A 15,742-nucleotide genomic window follows, 5' to 3' on the forward strand; every position below is an offset into this window, starting at 1 on the left:
TTTCCCAAATTAATCTAAATCATCTAAGCCAATAATTTCTTATTACTAACTAAACATTAGAAATAGGTAAGAAAATTATTTATTTACCTACCAAACAAGTAAGAAAATTATTTATAAAGAAAACAAATTCATTTGTGGGAAAATTTTTTACTAAGCTCCTCTTCTCTTTGTTCTAAAAAAAATTTAATCTAAATTTTTAAATTCATACCTCTTATATAAAAAAAAAATTGTTCAAGATATGTGCAGAAAATTCATATACTTAAACGATTATTTATTCTTCTTCCTTAATTTAGTCAAGGTTCAATACTTTACAGACAAAAATTGCATATTATTGATTAGATATTCAAGCCAATATGGAAATCACTAGAGGAATTAAATGTTTTTGTTGCAAAATTATTTCAGAGCAACCCGTAGATAAGATTCAAGGGAGAATGCACAAGTATTCCTTAAATTACGATCGAAATCCCAGAGACATACCTTAATTAAACTAAGATCCTATTACGCCTCTAAACTTTTTTTTTTTAATTTTATATACATTTTATCTTGCATGACACATTTCGTGACTCCACGTAATTGAGGCGCGTGGGAGATATTTGGATGTCACGTAAGTAAAAAAGGTGCACAAAATTACAAAAAAAAAATATGTTCAATGGGGGCAATAGGACCTTAGTTTAGTTAAGGTGTATTTCTGAAATTTCAGTCATAATGTAGGGAGCTTGTGCATTTTCTCAGGATTTAATAATCTTTTCAATGTTTATCTCTAAAGCGCCTAATTTGGGTGTATTTCACGCATTTTGTCAGGTAGAATTCGACTGTTTTTTTTAAAGTTTTGGATAATTAAAGTATCTTTTGTACAATGACAAAGTTAAATGTCAAAATTATAATTTAAAATCAAATAAGGGTCCAATTTATTACGTAAATATAGAGCATATAACCAAGAACATTTGTCATCTTCGTAAACCTAAAAGTTTAGCATTTTAACTTCTTCTGGTTCATCTAATTTGTTTCACCTCCGTCTGAAAATGCCGAAGAGAAGAAGGTATTACGGACGTAAAAAACCCCCAAAACAACAAAGAAATTCGGTGGACAGAATTTCCAATTTGCCAATTGAAATCATACGTGAAATTCACTTTCGCCTTCCACGGATCGATGCAGTGAAAACTAGTATTTTGTCCAAAAAATGGCAAAGCATTTGGGCATCTCATCCTAGAATTTTCTTGGACGAAATTGATTTTGGTGCCGACTATTCACGATACAGTGTTACAGATAAACCTAAAAGAGAGGCCTTCTTAACTCACTTGATCAAGTCCTTAGAAATCCGTCAGAAGCCCTCTGAATACAATTGTGATGTCGACAAACTCTGTCTTCGAATGACAGTTGAAAATTCTCCTGCTGAACTGCTCGTAAACAAGTGGATTTCTTTTGCCTTGGAAAATAGCATTAAAAGGTTATGTCTCAGTTTAAAAACGATTAATCGTGATCATTACTATCTCTGTGGTTTTGCATTTTGCGCTCATACATTAGTTCATTTAATTATATCGAATTGTGAGATTACAAATTGTTCCTTTGAGCTTCCTGCTCTTAAGTTACTCTTTCTATTTGTTGTTTGCATTGAGGATGATGATTTTAAGGATCTCATTGCTGGATGCCCACTGATTGAACAGTTACGCATTCAGGACACTAAAAAGTTGCGTACTATTGTAGTTTCAAATCCTAATCTGGAATTTTTCGGAGTGCATCTTCTTTGTTCTGATGGTAAAATACGCGTAGAGTCCCCAAATCTTCATTCGCTTGAATTTATTTCATTCAGCATAGACATGTGTGAAGTAGAGATTGCGTCCACGACAACAGTACGAGAGTTGACGTTGCGAGATGCTTATGACCCAGAAACATTGATACATTTTATAGAAAAGTTCCCTCTACTTGAGAAACTTATCATAGATGGTTACAGTGACTTATGCGAAGTTGAGATTACTTCCAAACCAACAGTGCGGAGTTTGACATTGTGCAATATTAATGATGAAGATTTGACATTGTTTGATTGGGATGGCGATGATTTAAAAATGACATGGATGAATTTTATAGACAATTTCCCTCTACTTGAGAAACTCATCATAGATACTTGCAGTAGGTTGCAAAAACTTCATATTTCTCAACCGAATTTGGTTAGCTTGGTGCTGAAGGATAGCATTGTGAAATGGGAGGCAAGAATAAATTCGCCCAAGTTGAAATCATTTGAGTACAAGGGTGGCCTCACAGATTTTACAGGAATAGAAGATTTACAAGAATTGGAATTCGTTCTGTTATATTTAGATCCCCTTAAGCTTCGTGATTACTACTACAGTTGGTTTAGAGATATTCTGGAGTCGTGTGCTCACTCCAAGCATTTGAGTTTGATCTGCGATATTGAAGAGGTAACCCTTTTTTCTCCTCCTTTTCTGGAACTCTCCAGTCCTCTATATGCTTACGAAGTTCCTTTGTTGTATGCCATACTGCATTTTCTTGATGCCCAACTCTCGTACCCTTGCCAGAGGATCATGTATTTATAAATATTATAACGTGACTGCAAATGAAATTATTGATTACACATCAACATAGGTTAGTTGCATATTAGCTTACTTTTCCTTTTTACTTATAAGCTATCTTTGGATGGCCTTTATAAGAAAGCATCGACTGTTTGATGGTTTTTTTTGTTACTTTAATATGGCGGCCTCAAGTCTTTCCCCTTTAATAAAAGCTTCTCACGAGTTGGAATTGTTCAATTTTGTTCAATTTTATTTATCACCAGAAAGCCAGAACGTTTTTCTTTTTTGTTAAAGGCCTGAATTCATAAATAAAAATAGGTATGAAAGCCATAATGCTTGCTTGTAGACAAATTAAAGCATTTGAATTCAATTTGCGTGTTTGTACTCATCTTTAATGTTCCTTTGTTGCATGACAGAACTTTTGCTTGATACACATCTCCAACTTCCTAATTCTTACTAGAGAATACATTGAGATAAACACAAAGAAAGTGCTTGCGAATTATATTGTTACAAAATAGGTTAATTGGATGAAATGTGGCGAAAGTTTTGACTTGGAACACTGAGTTTCATACTAGCTTACTTTGTATTTGGTTTCCAAGACATATGTAAGCTGCTTTTTGGTTATTGTTATTTGTAACTCTGACATGATAGGCATCTTGACATTCACAATTTACAAATGTTAATATATTGCAAATTAATGTTTGTTTACAATTTTGTCGATCATTTCGGTTTCAACTTGAAATAGACAATTTGAGGAGCATCTCAAGGTAAATAATGGTTTTCACTCTGTTAACTTTTTTCTAGTGAAATTCTTTTCCAGTCACAACCTTCCGAGTACTCTTTTTCAACTTCAACGTCATATAGTCTTGTTGTCCACATCAACTAAATGTTTTCCAAATGGGACTCCAGAACGAGTTGCTTTTGACTATACAATTGTTTGGTTACCAATCATTGTGAGTTGGTTTTGATGGTTGTCAGGTTGTCCTCATTCCTGTTGAGGTAACTGATATATTACCAGTAAATGATATCAAGAATCTGGAGTTAGAAATTATTTCACGTCATGGTACTTTTGAAGAGGTTGTAGATGATTTCACTTGGATTCTTCCAGATTTGAAGACTTTGTCATTGACTTTGGGTTCCACCACAAAGTTCTTCCAGGTAATCTACAACTCCAATAGGCAATGGCACTGCACGACTCACTAAGGAGAGATTATAGATTGAATGACTAAGGATAAAATTTTAGTATATGAGTGAGGATTCGACTGTTTTAGTCTTGTTAACTTTGGTGTGTTTTTATTTCTTTGTTAATGTGATTGTGCTTGGCAAACTTCATATTCTATTATTGCAAATGCAGTTTCGTAGAGAGGAGGATGGTGAGCTCTCCGCAGAAGAAGTGCACAAACCAAAACCTGATAAGAGAGTATCCATTCTTAGAAATGACAAGTTATTCCATATTATCGGCAACGAGATTGGAGGATGATTTTGTTCTGTTTCATTTTGTGCAAACTAACTACTTCTTTTTGGATGATCCTCTTTTGAGAAAAACTGATCAAGTTACTGTTTCTGTACATTTGGGAGAAAATGGTCCTTTTTTCAGTTGATGGTTTAAAGTATGTTCCAAGTCAAACGGTTGCATATTTACTTATAAGTTAGGATATTATATACCTTTTGATGGCCTTACCAGAAAAGAAGTTACTCTCTCCATCCCTATTTACCTGTCGTTCTTATTAAAAATAGATTTTTCTTAATATTTGTCATTTCAAGTTCACACACTCGTTCTTCGCGTCACAGTTGATAATTCTTCTGCTGAATCCATGGTCGAAAAATGGATTGATTTTGCCTTGAACAATAAGGTTCAAAAAACCACATCTTAGTTAGTTTTAAAATGACTTATGAGCGTTTTGACTTGCGCGATATTGCATTTATAGCTGCTTCATTCGTAATAGTATTTCAGTAATTATTAGCAGTTACATATACAGTAATTACTTAACTAATACAACATATATTTAAAAAATAACTTTATATCAAACATAAAACAATACAAAATATGTATATAGGATTCACTTTATCAAAAATTAACAATAAAAAGATATAGACAAAATTGAAAAACGTAATATTTTAATTTATTGAATCGAAAATTAGTAAGCTAAAAGTATTTTTTAATGTAAACATTTGTAACAGTGGAAAGTAATGTTATAATTTGAAAATTATTAGATTTGAAAAAACAAAGTACGCCAAAAAGGTATTGATCAAGATTCTTTTGGGAAGAAAGTACAAGTCCTTCAATTGTGATCTTCTTGTCCACATTGTCATAACAATTCATGTTTGATGTTAGTTTTTCATCTGAATTTTTCTTGATCTGCTGGACATCTTTTATATCTTGTTGGCAAGATATCTTCTTTCGAAACACAATTCGAAACTGATCAATCACTTTTGTCCGACATTAATTCCATTGAAACTGCATCACAATACATATGAGCAATTATACCAAATATAAAATAATAGACGCTCTTGACACAAAGGTTCAAGAAGTCAAAACAACATCCCAAGCCAAAAGAAAATAAAAATAAAAAACAGTCATAAAAAAAATAAAAATAAAAACTTGTAGTTACTATGTCCGAAGACCACCAATCTTGTAAGAATTTTACATCTTCCGGTCGTAGGGAGGGTGGCTCACTGGAATGAACCAACAATTTCTTTCCACTCCAGAATTTTTTTTGATCAAGCAGTTTATTGGAAGAAAAGGGAGACACAATTTTAACAACTTGAAATTTAAATTTTTTAGTTATGTTACCTTTTTCTGAACGACTTATTGTTAGAAGAAAAAAACGTACACTTGATTTGTGAGATTTAATTATATTTTCTGTTTTTAATTTCTAATTTAGGGCATTAAATTGATAACAAAAATTATTAAAATAAAGTATCAACGTTTTCCAATTATATATCCAAAAGGTATTAAAATAAAGGATTTTCGAAAGAGTGGAGATAAAATAAAATTTATATGTTATACTGTATGGTTTGCATAATTTTAACAACAAATTAAGCTATGCGGGCTAATCTGACCCGGAATGAGTAATGGGCCTTCACCTCACAGAGGCACAAATTAGGGTTTCAGAGGCGCTCCTTCCCCTATAAAGCTCAAAAAAACTCCCAAGCTTTATCATCAAGTATTCTTAACCCAGCCTTTTATTTGCTTCAATGGTGTTCACCGTTTCTCTGTTCACATTGGCGTAATTGTTTTACTTTCTCTTCTTTTCTGTTTTACTTGCACGTAGCCTCCCGGGCTCATCTGAGTTTACAAAGTGAAGTTAGAAGCCCCAAAGCTCGTGCTAAATTTAACCGCCGCTAGTGTTGCAGTTTAGCCCTTTGTACCTTCTATTCATGGCTAATTTGTGTCAAATCAACGGCAAAATCCTCAGAAAATTCTCTAATTTCTTAGAATTTGGCGATGATTAAAACGGATTTATCCGCGCTTCTGAGAGAAATCGATGAAGCATAACATAAATTGGTTGAATTTCTTGATATGAGCTAGATTCATCATTCTTTTTTTCATTACATATTTTGGCAGTGATGATTTCTAATACAGCTTTAATGCCAGTTCTGCTTCTGATATTCTGTGATTGATAGAGCTGTTTATACTACTGAGCCTCTTAATCTCATTTTAGTTAATCCTTTTTCTTTGTTTATATTTAAATCTATGACGAGATCTGAAATTGCTGGATAGTATTTGAGATTGCAACTAGCATTCATCATGAAATTATTTAATTTCTCCGAGATTCATAAATTTGCCGATGATGATCCAATCCAACGGTGAGGTGTAGTGGATCTAAGGTCCCTGCTTTTGCAGGGGGAACCTCCTTATTTTCACTACATCAATCATGATCACAACGGATTTTACTGAGGCTTTTTTCATAGTTTTGTTCTTAATTTTTTTTGAGTTTTAACTATACTCTTGCTCTTGAATATATTAGTGGGTTTAGGGTCTGAAAAACTCGAAAAATTAGTGCTGTTTATCAGCTTCTTCTCTTGAATAATTCAACGAGATGGAGTTAAATCATGGCACTAAATGTTTATAAATTTTTTGTAATGCATTGAGTTTTACTCCATTTGTATTATGCTCACTTTTGTGGTTGAGTGTAAATGAAAACTCATAAATTGCGTGCAGTCCATCACCTCCTATCTTGCATATTTCACTAAGATTGGAGTTAAATATCAGCACTACATGTTTGTAAAATTGACTATTAAATGTTTGAACAATTTCATTTTTATAATTTCACTAACTGTAACTAAAATTTGTTTTATAAAACCAAACAATACTAGCAGGACAACTTGTATAAGGAGTATTGATGAAATGTTGCGCGCAACACAAATCCTAGTTGTGATAATGAGTATTGATGAAATGTTGCGCGCAACACAAATATAATATGAGGCATTAAGATATTTCACTTTTATTAATACCTAATTTGCACGACTATTATTGTTTATTTATGATGGTTAATTGTGTTGTGTATTGTGGAAGACAAACTTGTGCAAAAATGAATAAGAAGAAAGGTGGCATGAAATCAGTCGATGAGAAAAGAAAAGAACAATCTAAAACTGATTGTGTGCCCTTAAGAATTAAGAATTTTAAGAAGCAGTAGTAATTTAAACTTCGATAACTTTAACAAATGCAAACAATAGCAACATAGACTTGTGTTTAGGAAGAAAATATATCTAAAAGAATGAAAAATAACTCTTTGGAAAAGGCCCAAGGCACAATTGATGATAAATTATCATGCAGTTGCCTTTTGAAGATTGTCTAAAAATCAATAAGGGTAGCCTTGTTTGCCATTGATGATGAGGTAATAATCACCTTTCACAACAACACTATGAGAGCGAAAGTCTTGCGTAGCCATTGATGACAAGGTGATCACCTTTCACAACACTATGAGAGTGGAAGTACAGTTCAATAAAATGTTCATAATCATCTGGTATCTAAGTTCATTTTGTATCTAATTTTGCGGATCTAAATCTCACCAGACCTCCCCCTTCCCAAATTCACTGTTGCATCTCCTAAAATATAAAAAAAATCAAGAAAAAAAGTCTCAAGAAATCAAATACAAACCAACCAGAGGGGATTTGCACTATTTTGAGGGATGAAAAACCCTTTTCCATTGCCTCTTTTGCTGCCTCTTTTCACTCATTAATATCCTCGTCTATGCAACTTATGAGGAAAAATAGAGCATCACTCCATATGAAGTGATCCAATCTTTGTTGCATAACACACTTGAACAAAAGTTCAACTACTTAAAAATAGCAATTTTGGCATTCTGCTAAAAAATATTCTAAGTACCTGGCAAAAGTCACTGTTGGAGAACTTTAGCTGATTGTTAACCAACTGAAAGAATGGGAGAAAAAAAATGCACAAACGAAAAAGGGCAAAAGACTATCAAGAAAATAGCCTCTGCATTTCTAATATGAACATGTCAACTGCTGGAGTTACAAAGGCTCCAATTGGAAAGAAAAAAAAGGTGACTAAGACCATTCAAAAAATATCACCTCCCTCATTTACCAATAGACAATATATAGTCAGATCACTAGAAGTGCGTCAATTTGTTGAATTTTGTTCCACCTTATTGCGGAATATATGCACCTTCAGTATAAGTTCATCAGCCTGAATGTCCTTGATCAACTCAAAGACACAAGCATCTCCTAACACTAAACTATTATCCCTAACAAAATGTACCCATCCTTTGCTTAGAAACATACACGTTTTCCTCCTAAGGCAATGTGCAGTCCACTTACTGCCATCAGAATTTTGAAGTTTAATTGGTTCTGAAGTCTTTGGCATATAATCTCGGCTAAAATCAGGTGGGATATTCTGCAGATTAGGACAAATTGCGAAGTATGTGTCAAGATTCAATAAGAATGTTAAATTAGTTTTTACATGAGCAAAGAACATATTAAGATACAAAGAAGTTTCAGCCAAAAAAAACAAAAAAATCAGACACCTTTAGTTTATTGTATAGGTAGACAGGCTCACCAGAATATAGTTCCGCACCACGTGATATTCTCCAAGAGTTATCATGAAGTAAGGATTCTCTGGCGTAAACATTTTGGCAGCAGTAGTTGCGCTGTTTCCTTTTGCATCCCTTAGTCGTCTTCCTTTACGACGATTACCAGAGCTTCCATGCACTACGGATTTCTCCTCTTGCTGTCTAGATGAATTCTCTGTATCTGCAATTCATCAAATTAGCTCTCAGTGATGCAGATAAGTTTTTCGAGCTTCAGATATTCTGTTGGCTAAACAAACTAACCAGTGTTTGCTTCTGCATCCCTTGGTCGTCCTCTTTTACGACGATTACCAGAGCTTCCATGCACTACGGATTTCTCCTGTTGCTGCCCGAATGAATTCTCTGTATCTGCAATTCGTCAAATTAGCTCCCAGTGATGCAGATAAGTTTTTCAAGCTTCAGATTTTATGTTGGTTAAACAAACTAACCAGTGTTTGCTTCTGCATCCATTGGTCGTCCTCTTTTACGACGATTACCAGAGCTTCCATGCACTACGGATTTCTCCTGTTGCTGCCCGAATGAATTCTCTGTATCTGCAATTCGTCAAATTAGCTCTCAGTGATGCTGATAAGTTTTTCGAGCTTCAGATTTTATGTTGGTTAAACAAACAAACCAGTCTTGTGATTGGTTCTATCTGAAGATAATGGTTCGAATGCATCTGAACTCTTTGTATGCTTACTTTCATCGAACTGAAGTACACAGTTTTTACCAGTAGACAGAGTTTGTTCAAATAGGCTACCAGTGTGTAAATTTTTTGAATTTTCTTCCACCCTATTGCGAAACATGTGCACCTTCAGTATTAATGCAACAGCCTGAAAGTTCTTGAGCAACTCAAAGACGCAAACATCTCCTACCAGTAAACTATTATCCGTAACAAAGTTCAACCATCCTTTGCTTAGAAGCACCCGAAGTTTCCTCCTAATGCAACGGACTTTCCACTTATTTCCATCAGTATCTTGAAGTTCAATCAGTTCTGAAGTCTTTGGCATATACTTCCGGACAAACTCAACTGGTATATTCTGCAGATTATGACGCGTTGTGAAGTATGCATCAAGAAGAATGAAAGATTAGTATGCATGAGTATGAATATATTGAGATACAATGCAGTTTAAAGAAGAAAAAAATGACACGTTCAGTTTAATGTATAGGTACAAAGGCTCACCAGAATATAGTTCCGTTCTACGTTGTATTTTTCAAGAATCTGCAAGAAATAAGGATTTTCTGGAATGAACATTTTGGCAGTTTGAATGGCCCTGCTTGTTTCTGATACCTTTTGTTGTGCTCTTTCGCGACGATCATACCTTCCACGCCCTAAAGATTTCTCCCGTTGCTTGCTCGTGAACAATTTCCTTGTACCTGCATTTATCAAATTAGATCTCAATATGATGCAGAGAAATTTTCAAGCTTACAATATTTGGTTAGAAAACAAACTAGCTGGTTTTGCAATTGGTTTTATTTGAAGATACTGATACAAATTCATCTGGAATCTCCATATATTTACTTTCATTGAAATGAAGTACTTTGTTTTACTTCTCTCTTGTTCATTATTTGGATTAGTCATACCTCCAGTTGCCACTGCAGAGTGTATAGGAGTTTTAATACTTCGCCGAACAGATTTTCCACCTACTGGCTTAGTTAAACTGCCATTGCCCGATATGTTCAAATTCTTCGCATTTAATAGCTGTCCGTTATCATGTAATTTGTTTGTTTTGCTTCTTGTTTCATAGCAGCGTGTAATCTTAATCTTTCCAGATGCTATTTTACGTCTTTTGGCTCTATGCGGAAGTTCAGATGACTTAGCTGAACTCTCTGGTCCCTGCTCAGTTTCCAAAAGATCCACAATTTCAATGGAGCTCGTGAAGCCATTATCACCAACAATTTTATCCTTTCTGTGAGAAAGATCCTGAGCAACATCACGTGATTTAGCATAACCATGACTCCTAAGTTGATAATCAATCTCAGTAGCGGCTAGGTCAAATATGTGGACATTGAAACATGAGGTCTGTCCATATTTGAAGAGTAAAAAGTACCAACAGTTGACAGAATGATGTTCCATAAACTCTTGCCAACCATCATGAAGCCAAATCATTTTACCAGCCTTCTTCAGGCCCACACACCAGAAATCATCAGTGGGAACAATAATCTTGACGGTATCAAGGAGTTCATCTCCATGTTCCCGGACAAATTTGTCTGGCAACCGCTGCACACACAAACAACAAACATAGATTTTTCAAATTAAGATCAGACATAAGTTATAACCATTTAAGACATAAAATTGTAGTGCAGAATTATAAAACTAATTAGAACGATGCAACACAAAAGTTTTACCAATTTCGAATTGAGTGCTCATGTACAGCAAGCAGAAAAACAATCTTAACAAATAAGCAGGAGCCACGAGACTAGAAGAATATGGCTGACAATCTCAAGAATTCGACCAGTACCAACAGTGTAATCTAAAGCCAAAAACTAGCCAATTTTCCATAGATTCTGAAGAATCCATATCCGAAACTACACCACAAGTATTAACTATGTATGTATCCTTGTTTCTGTTCTATTATCAACCATAGATTATCCATTATTGCTTTGTTATAAAAGGAGATTCTAAGTAACTTAAGGAAGGGTTACAGGTTCAGCAAAAACCAGTAACTTTAGCTGAAACTCTCATATGGATAAATAATCTATCAAAAATCCAGTAAGACAAACTATGGCGGTGAAGTACAGTAGTTTTAAACCACCTAAAAATCGTACTGAAACTTCATATGAGAAAACCTAAACTAGACACCAAGATTCTAAGCTAACTAATATTGTCTGGTTCATATATTACAGTTTATGAGTTCTAACTTCTACATACACCACTAGATCACCTAAAAGATAATTAGGTGAACTGTTCAAAATAAGTATGAAAGTACTAACCCATAAAATAAAGGTAATACATAAATAAACACTCGAACTTAGTAAACACTCCAACTTCGAGATCGAGAGTACATATATAGACATTCTCGACCTGCAACTAAACACTCTAACTTGTCCCTATGATGCTAATACCTATATGATTATTTTGTAAATTGGAGCGTTGATGAGTTAATTGTCTATATTTGCACTCAAAATTGGAGCTTTATCAAGTTTGAAAATTTCGATTGTGCATAAAAATAAAGCATTCAATCAAATTGATACAGCAAATTAAATCAGTAGAATGTGCCCTAAATTCTCTGTACTATTGTAGTAACAACTTACAAGTTGACGATCATCCATGACAGAGGGCTCAACAATGACGTAGAAACTGCCGGCCGAGTAGGAGTTGGAGCAAGATTCCATCATCACGCCGCATGCACTGACCGATTTTCCGGTTGGCCAGTTTTTTTTTACCCTTTGGCTAAAATTAAAGGGTACAATCTGTTCGTTTAATATAGGACAACTTTGATATATAGCAAATAAAATATTTATATTTGTATGCTATAGTATACATAGGTTCATAAATTGGCATTACTCTTTTAATATCAAATAAGTGGGCCATAAATTTATTTAATATCTGATAAATAAGTTATTATTCGTTTAATATCTAATAAGTGAATCATCGTCGAGCAGCTTACCACTCTGGCCTTTACGTGTAGGATACTGTAGAAGATTTTTCGGCTTTTAAAATTGAAAGGATATATAGGATATATATTCCCATGAATAACAAAATATATTGTTAACTATAGGTAATTAAAAATAAATTTCTTTGCCGAAATATTTTATGAGAAACTTTCACATATAGTCACTTAGAAATAATTAATTATTCTTCAAAGCTATAGTTTAATAATTACAATTTGTACCTATATGTTATATGGAGGAGAAAGGTGAGCGTGACTGGGAGAGAGAGGCGAGAGAGGGGAAAAGAGTGGGAGAAAAGTGACTTGTATATGCATATTGATTAGATAATTGTACATTATACATATGTATTTGTATATATGACAAGAAAGATCGGAAGAGGAGGAGAGAGACGAGCGAGATCTAAAGAGGAAGGAGAGAGGCGAGCGAGAGAGGGCAGAGAGTGAGAGAGATGTGAATTGTATATGTATATAGGTTAAAAAAATTGTATATAATACATATGTATTTGTATACTCTGGCGAATTATACATATACAAACGTGACTAATTATACAAACTCGAAGTCAACCAACGTAATTAATGTATAATGTTAGTCGCGAGTGACAATTATAGCAAACTATAGCTATGGTGAGTAGTAATTTATAGCGTAATTTTCTCATATTTTAATTTCTCTGTTTTAATGTATTAGTGTTGGTGGATTGAGCTCCTCTCCAGATATGAATTCCTTCGGTTCTTTTATTATCCCTTTAATAATTTGACATATGTCATACAATAGTCTAATGGCTCAAATTTGTTTGATAAACTAAAAAAATTTATCATAGTTAATATTTATCTCACTTCCTTTCTGTTCTTAAAATCCTTTTGTCTCTGTCATAGTTTATTTTTTCAAATTCTATTTTGCAGCAAATCAACAATATATTTTTAGATTTTTTTTCTATTGTTGATATTTGAGACTTTGAATTCATTTTATTATTAATCATTGATAATTTTTCAATTGATGCCTCTCTCACAAAGTTTAATTGAAATTTTTCGAGTCAGAGCCCATCATTGGTTTTTACCTTTTCGTCTCAAAAACTTATATCAGTTTTTATATGCTATTTTTTTTTAAAGAAGTGTTTTCTCTGTCACTCTTACGGAACGACTTGGCAATAAATCCTAGATATTTTTCAAATTTTAGCTTCTTTGAAACTCCCTTTTTGCAACTTATTTTCATTTATTTTGTTGGATTAGTTAATATCTGTATATCAAATTTTTCAATATCAGACTTAGTTAAAGAAAAGAAATATGTAGAAATGGTGGAAGAAGAAAATTAAATATGATAGAAGAAGAAAATATCAAAAACATTCTTCGACACATGAACTCATGAATAATGAAAAGAGTCGCAATTATAAGTAATGCAATGAAATCGAATGAATAATACATTTTTTTATTAAAAAAAATATACATATCATTTTCCAGAAAGTTAATGATTTTTTAAAAAAGATTTGGAAATTGGGAGAAAAGTTTTTTTTCTTTTTAAGTAATGTGAGGAAAAAATTTTAAGGAGCCAAATTCATAATAAACTACGATAGATAAGAAAGGATTTTAAGTAAAAAAAAAAAAGTGAGAAAAATATTAATTATGTTAAAACTCTTTAGTTAATCAAATAAATACTGGCAATTAGAGATTGGAAGAGATTCATTACTGGAGAGGAGTTAAATCCAGTTTGATTTGATATGTAGCTTTAAAGAAAAAAAAATTATTTTATAATTTTAAATTAATAATATACATATAAATATATCGTGTTTTAATCTTGTAATTTTAAATTTAAAGTTAAAAATAAAAAGTTACATAAAAAATATTTCATGATCGAACTATTTAACCGTAGTGATTTTCTATATTAATTAAGGGATTGATACGTATACTAGCACCAAAAATGAAATGTATGATGATCATTTATAGCTTCTTTCTCAATTTTGAACTATAAAAGTTCTTCTCATAAGATTTCGCACATTATAATATTAATCTGGTATATTATTAGTATCTTATTTGATGTTTTTTTCTAATTTATGTATATGTAATATTTGCATTAGTTATATACTATATTGTAATGTGTATTAAAGTGTGTATTGCTCATACTAAGGATTTTTATGTAGTAGCAATGTAATGGTTTTGATACATGCATTAAAATGATGAAAGACTCAATTGCCCCTCAAGACCCTTTTTACATTTTTTCTGCCATAGTAGTGGAGGGTATCTTTGTAAATTATTTTTTATGCAATATATGCTTTTTTTTATGCATCAAACCACACAATGCATAAAAATAATTTATACATAATTAATGCAAACATAACTAATACATGCATGGCAATGCAAGCATAACTAATTCATTTCATTTAATATTATTCTTATACACTCTATCAAACGAGTATAAATGTATTGGAATATTAAAAACTAATTTAATTTTTAAGTAATCAACAATAGAAAGAAATTTGCTTTTTATGTGACCTGACATTTCGATGAGTACCAATTTTTCCCTTAAGTTATACAACATATATTCACTTTAATCACTGAAATAAAATCTTTACGTTACGTTACATTAAATGTATATAGTATGGTTACAAGTCAAAACGTCCAAAGAATAAATAAAAAAAATTAAAACCCAAAACAATGAAAAGGAAAGTTCTTTTTTCAATGGGGTAAAAAATTCTTAAAAGTAAAATTTGAATAGATTCGAAAATGGTCAATGAGCAAATTAGGATAACTCAATCCCTTAATTTATGGGTTGGATATTATTTTATTTAAAACAACAGTATAATCTTCCAAATATAACATTCCTTTGGAGCTCTATATAAGAGTTGTACATGTGTAACAATTATCATAAACAATTCATCTTTTGAAATATTATACAAAAAAGTTAAAAAAAATGATGAAGAGCTACATTGTTTTTTCTTTCCTCTCCTTGGCAATATTTCTCACTTTTTTTCAACCTGCCTTAGGTAAGTACTTTTTTTTTTTACAATTTATATTCAACTTACATTGCCTTTTTTTAATTTCTTTTAATAATTTTGATTAATGTGTATATGCATTTTTCGTGTTTTAGTGTCAGGTGAAATTAAATTTTGTCCGGGAACTTTCGAGGCTAATGATATCTGTGATAAAATAAGATGCGGATATCTAGCTCTGTTTAAATGGCGAGTGAGTAAGATGCCTCAGAATTGTAAATGTGCTCCTGCTGGAAAGAAGCATAGCACTTGCACATGTATGATAGTTTGCGATGCATAATTGTAATAGCAAGTAAAAAAAGTATATTGTATGGTTTTGATGTGGATAACATTAAATATGTGTCGACTGATTATGAATAAACGTTACAAAAATTTATCTTTTTTAATGTTCAATCTTAATATCTTTTGTATTAATTCGAGCTTATATTTTCAACCTTCTTCTTATACGGTTGTTTATGCATAAGGATTCAAAATATAAAAATCAAATGCTTGAGATTTGAATTTGAATTCGAAACCTCAATATAAGGTTTGATCATCCCCAATCACCAAGTCAGTTTCTAATCTTATGTTTCAAGAGATTCACGATTTAC

At 32.4% G+C, this 15,742-nt stretch overlaps 2 protein-coding genes, 1 long non-coding RNA gene and 6 other non-coding genes across 11 annotated transcripts; 8 read left to right on the plus strand and 1 right to left on the minus strand.

Moving 5' to 3' along the window:
• Positions 1 to 918: 918 nt before the first annotated feature.
• LOC101257681 (F-box/FBD/LRR-repeat protein At1g13570) lies at positions 919 to 4,152 on the plus strand. The gene is made up of 3 exons (XM_004243269.5): positions 919 to 2,414; positions 3,504 to 3,683; positions 3,880 to 4,152. Exons 1-3 carry the CDS (start codon positions 1,023 to 1,025, stop codon positions 4,003 to 4,005), a joined length of 1,698 nt encoding a protein of 565 aa, XP_004243317.1. The 5' UTR covers positions 919 to 1,022; the 3' UTR covers positions 4,006 to 4,152.
• A 688-nt stretch (positions 4,153 to 4,840) lies between these two features.
• On the minus strand, positions 4,841 to 11,997 carry LOC101259764 (B3 domain-containing transcription factor VRN1-like). 3 transcript variants are annotated; one of them, XM_010325411.4, is made up of 8 exons: positions 11,813 to 11,986; positions 10,142 to 10,778; positions 9,741 to 9,934; positions 9,192 to 9,597; positions 9,007 to 9,111; positions 8,822 to 8,926; positions 8,548 to 8,741; positions 4,841 to 4,983 (listed from the first exon to the last, which is right to left on the minus strand). In XM_010325411.4, the coding sequence occupies exons 1-8, from the start codon at positions 11,894 to 11,896 to the stop codon at positions 4,969 to 4,971; spliced, it is 1,740 nt and encodes a 579-aa protein (XP_010323713.1). In that variant the 5' UTR covers positions 11,897 to 11,986; the 3' UTR covers positions 4,841 to 4,968. The 3 variants fall into 3 exon arrangements, with proteins under 3 accessions (XP_010323713.1, XP_010323710.1, XP_069143192.1); XM_010325408.4 differs by lacking the exon at positions 4,841 to 4,983 and adding an exon at positions 7,954 to 8,385 and having other exon boundaries at positions 11,813 to 11,997; XM_069287091.1 differs by lacking the exon at positions 4,841 to 4,983 and adding an exon at positions 7,954 to 8,385 and having other exon boundaries at positions 9,258 to 9,597.
• On the plus strand, positions 5,791 to 5,940 carry LOC112941933 (small nucleolar RNA snoR134). The gene has a single exon (XR_003247582.1). It is a non-coding gene; the product is annotated as a small nucleolar RNA snoR134 (small nucleolar RNA).
• On the plus strand, positions 5,969 to 6,056 carry LOC112941927 (small nucleolar RNA U36a). The gene has a single exon (XR_003247576.1). It is a non-coding gene; the product is annotated as a small nucleolar RNA U36a (small nucleolar RNA).
• Positions 6,085 to 6,177, plus strand: LOC112941948 (small nucleolar RNA Z223). Its single transcript, XR_003247607.1, has one exon. It is a non-coding gene; the product is annotated as a small nucleolar RNA Z223 (small nucleolar RNA).
• Positions 6,313 to 6,429, plus strand: LOC112941950 (small nucleolar RNA Z278). Its single transcript, XR_003247609.1, has one exon. It is a non-coding gene; the product is annotated as a small nucleolar RNA Z278 (small nucleolar RNA).
• Positions 6,488 to 6,595, plus strand: LOC112941914 (small nucleolar RNA snoR97). Its single transcript, XR_003247563.1, has one exon. It is a non-coding gene; the product is annotated as a small nucleolar RNA snoR97 (small nucleolar RNA).
• Positions 6,647 to 6,751, plus strand: LOC112941915 (small nucleolar RNA snoR97). Its single transcript, XR_003247564.1, has one exon. It is a non-coding gene; the product is annotated as a small nucleolar RNA snoR97 (small nucleolar RNA).
• Positions 11,998 to 14,939: 2,942 nt separating the features above from the next.
• Positions 14,940 to 15,589, plus strand: LOC138337249 (uncharacterized). The gene is made up of 2 exons (XR_011210818.1): positions 14,940 to 15,146; positions 15,251 to 15,589. It is a non-coding gene; the product is annotated as an uncharacterized lncRNA (long non-coding RNA).
• The last annotated feature ends 153 nt before the right edge of the window (positions 15,590 to 15,742 follow it).

Source organism: Solanum lycopersicum, chromosome 7 (genome assembly GCF_036512215.1).
Source record: "Solanum lycopersicum chromosome 7, SLM_r2.1".
NCBI lineage: Eukaryota > Viridiplantae > Streptophyta > Magnoliopsida > Solanales > Solanaceae > Solanum > Solanum lycopersicum.

Bases quoted from the DNA above. Each gene is read 5' to 3' on its own strand.
- LOC101257681 (XM_004243269.5), top strand. From the start codon at position 1,023: ATGCCGAAGAGAAGAAGGTATTACGGACGTAAAAAACCCCCAAAACAA. The intron at 2,415-3,503 runs GTAACCCTTTTT...GATGGTTGTCAG, and splicing joins TGATCTGCGATATTGAAGAG to GTTGTCCTCATTCCTGTTGA. The intron at 3,684-3,879 runs GTAATCTACAAC...TTGCAAATGCAG, and splicing joins CCACCACAAAGTTCTTCCAG to TTTCGTAGAGAGGAGGATGG.
- LOC101259764 (XM_010325408.4), bottom strand. From the start codon at position 11,896: ATGATGGAATCTTGCTCCAACTCCTACTCGGCCGGCAGTTTCTACGTC. The intron at 9,112-9,191 runs GTTTGTTTGTTT...GACGAATTGCAG, and splicing joins TAGAACCAATCACAAGACTG to ATACAGAGAATTCATTCGGG. The intron at 8,927-9,006 runs GTTAGTTTGTTT...GACGAATTGCAG, and splicing joins GGATGCAGAAGCAAACACTG to ATACAGAGAATTCATTCGGG.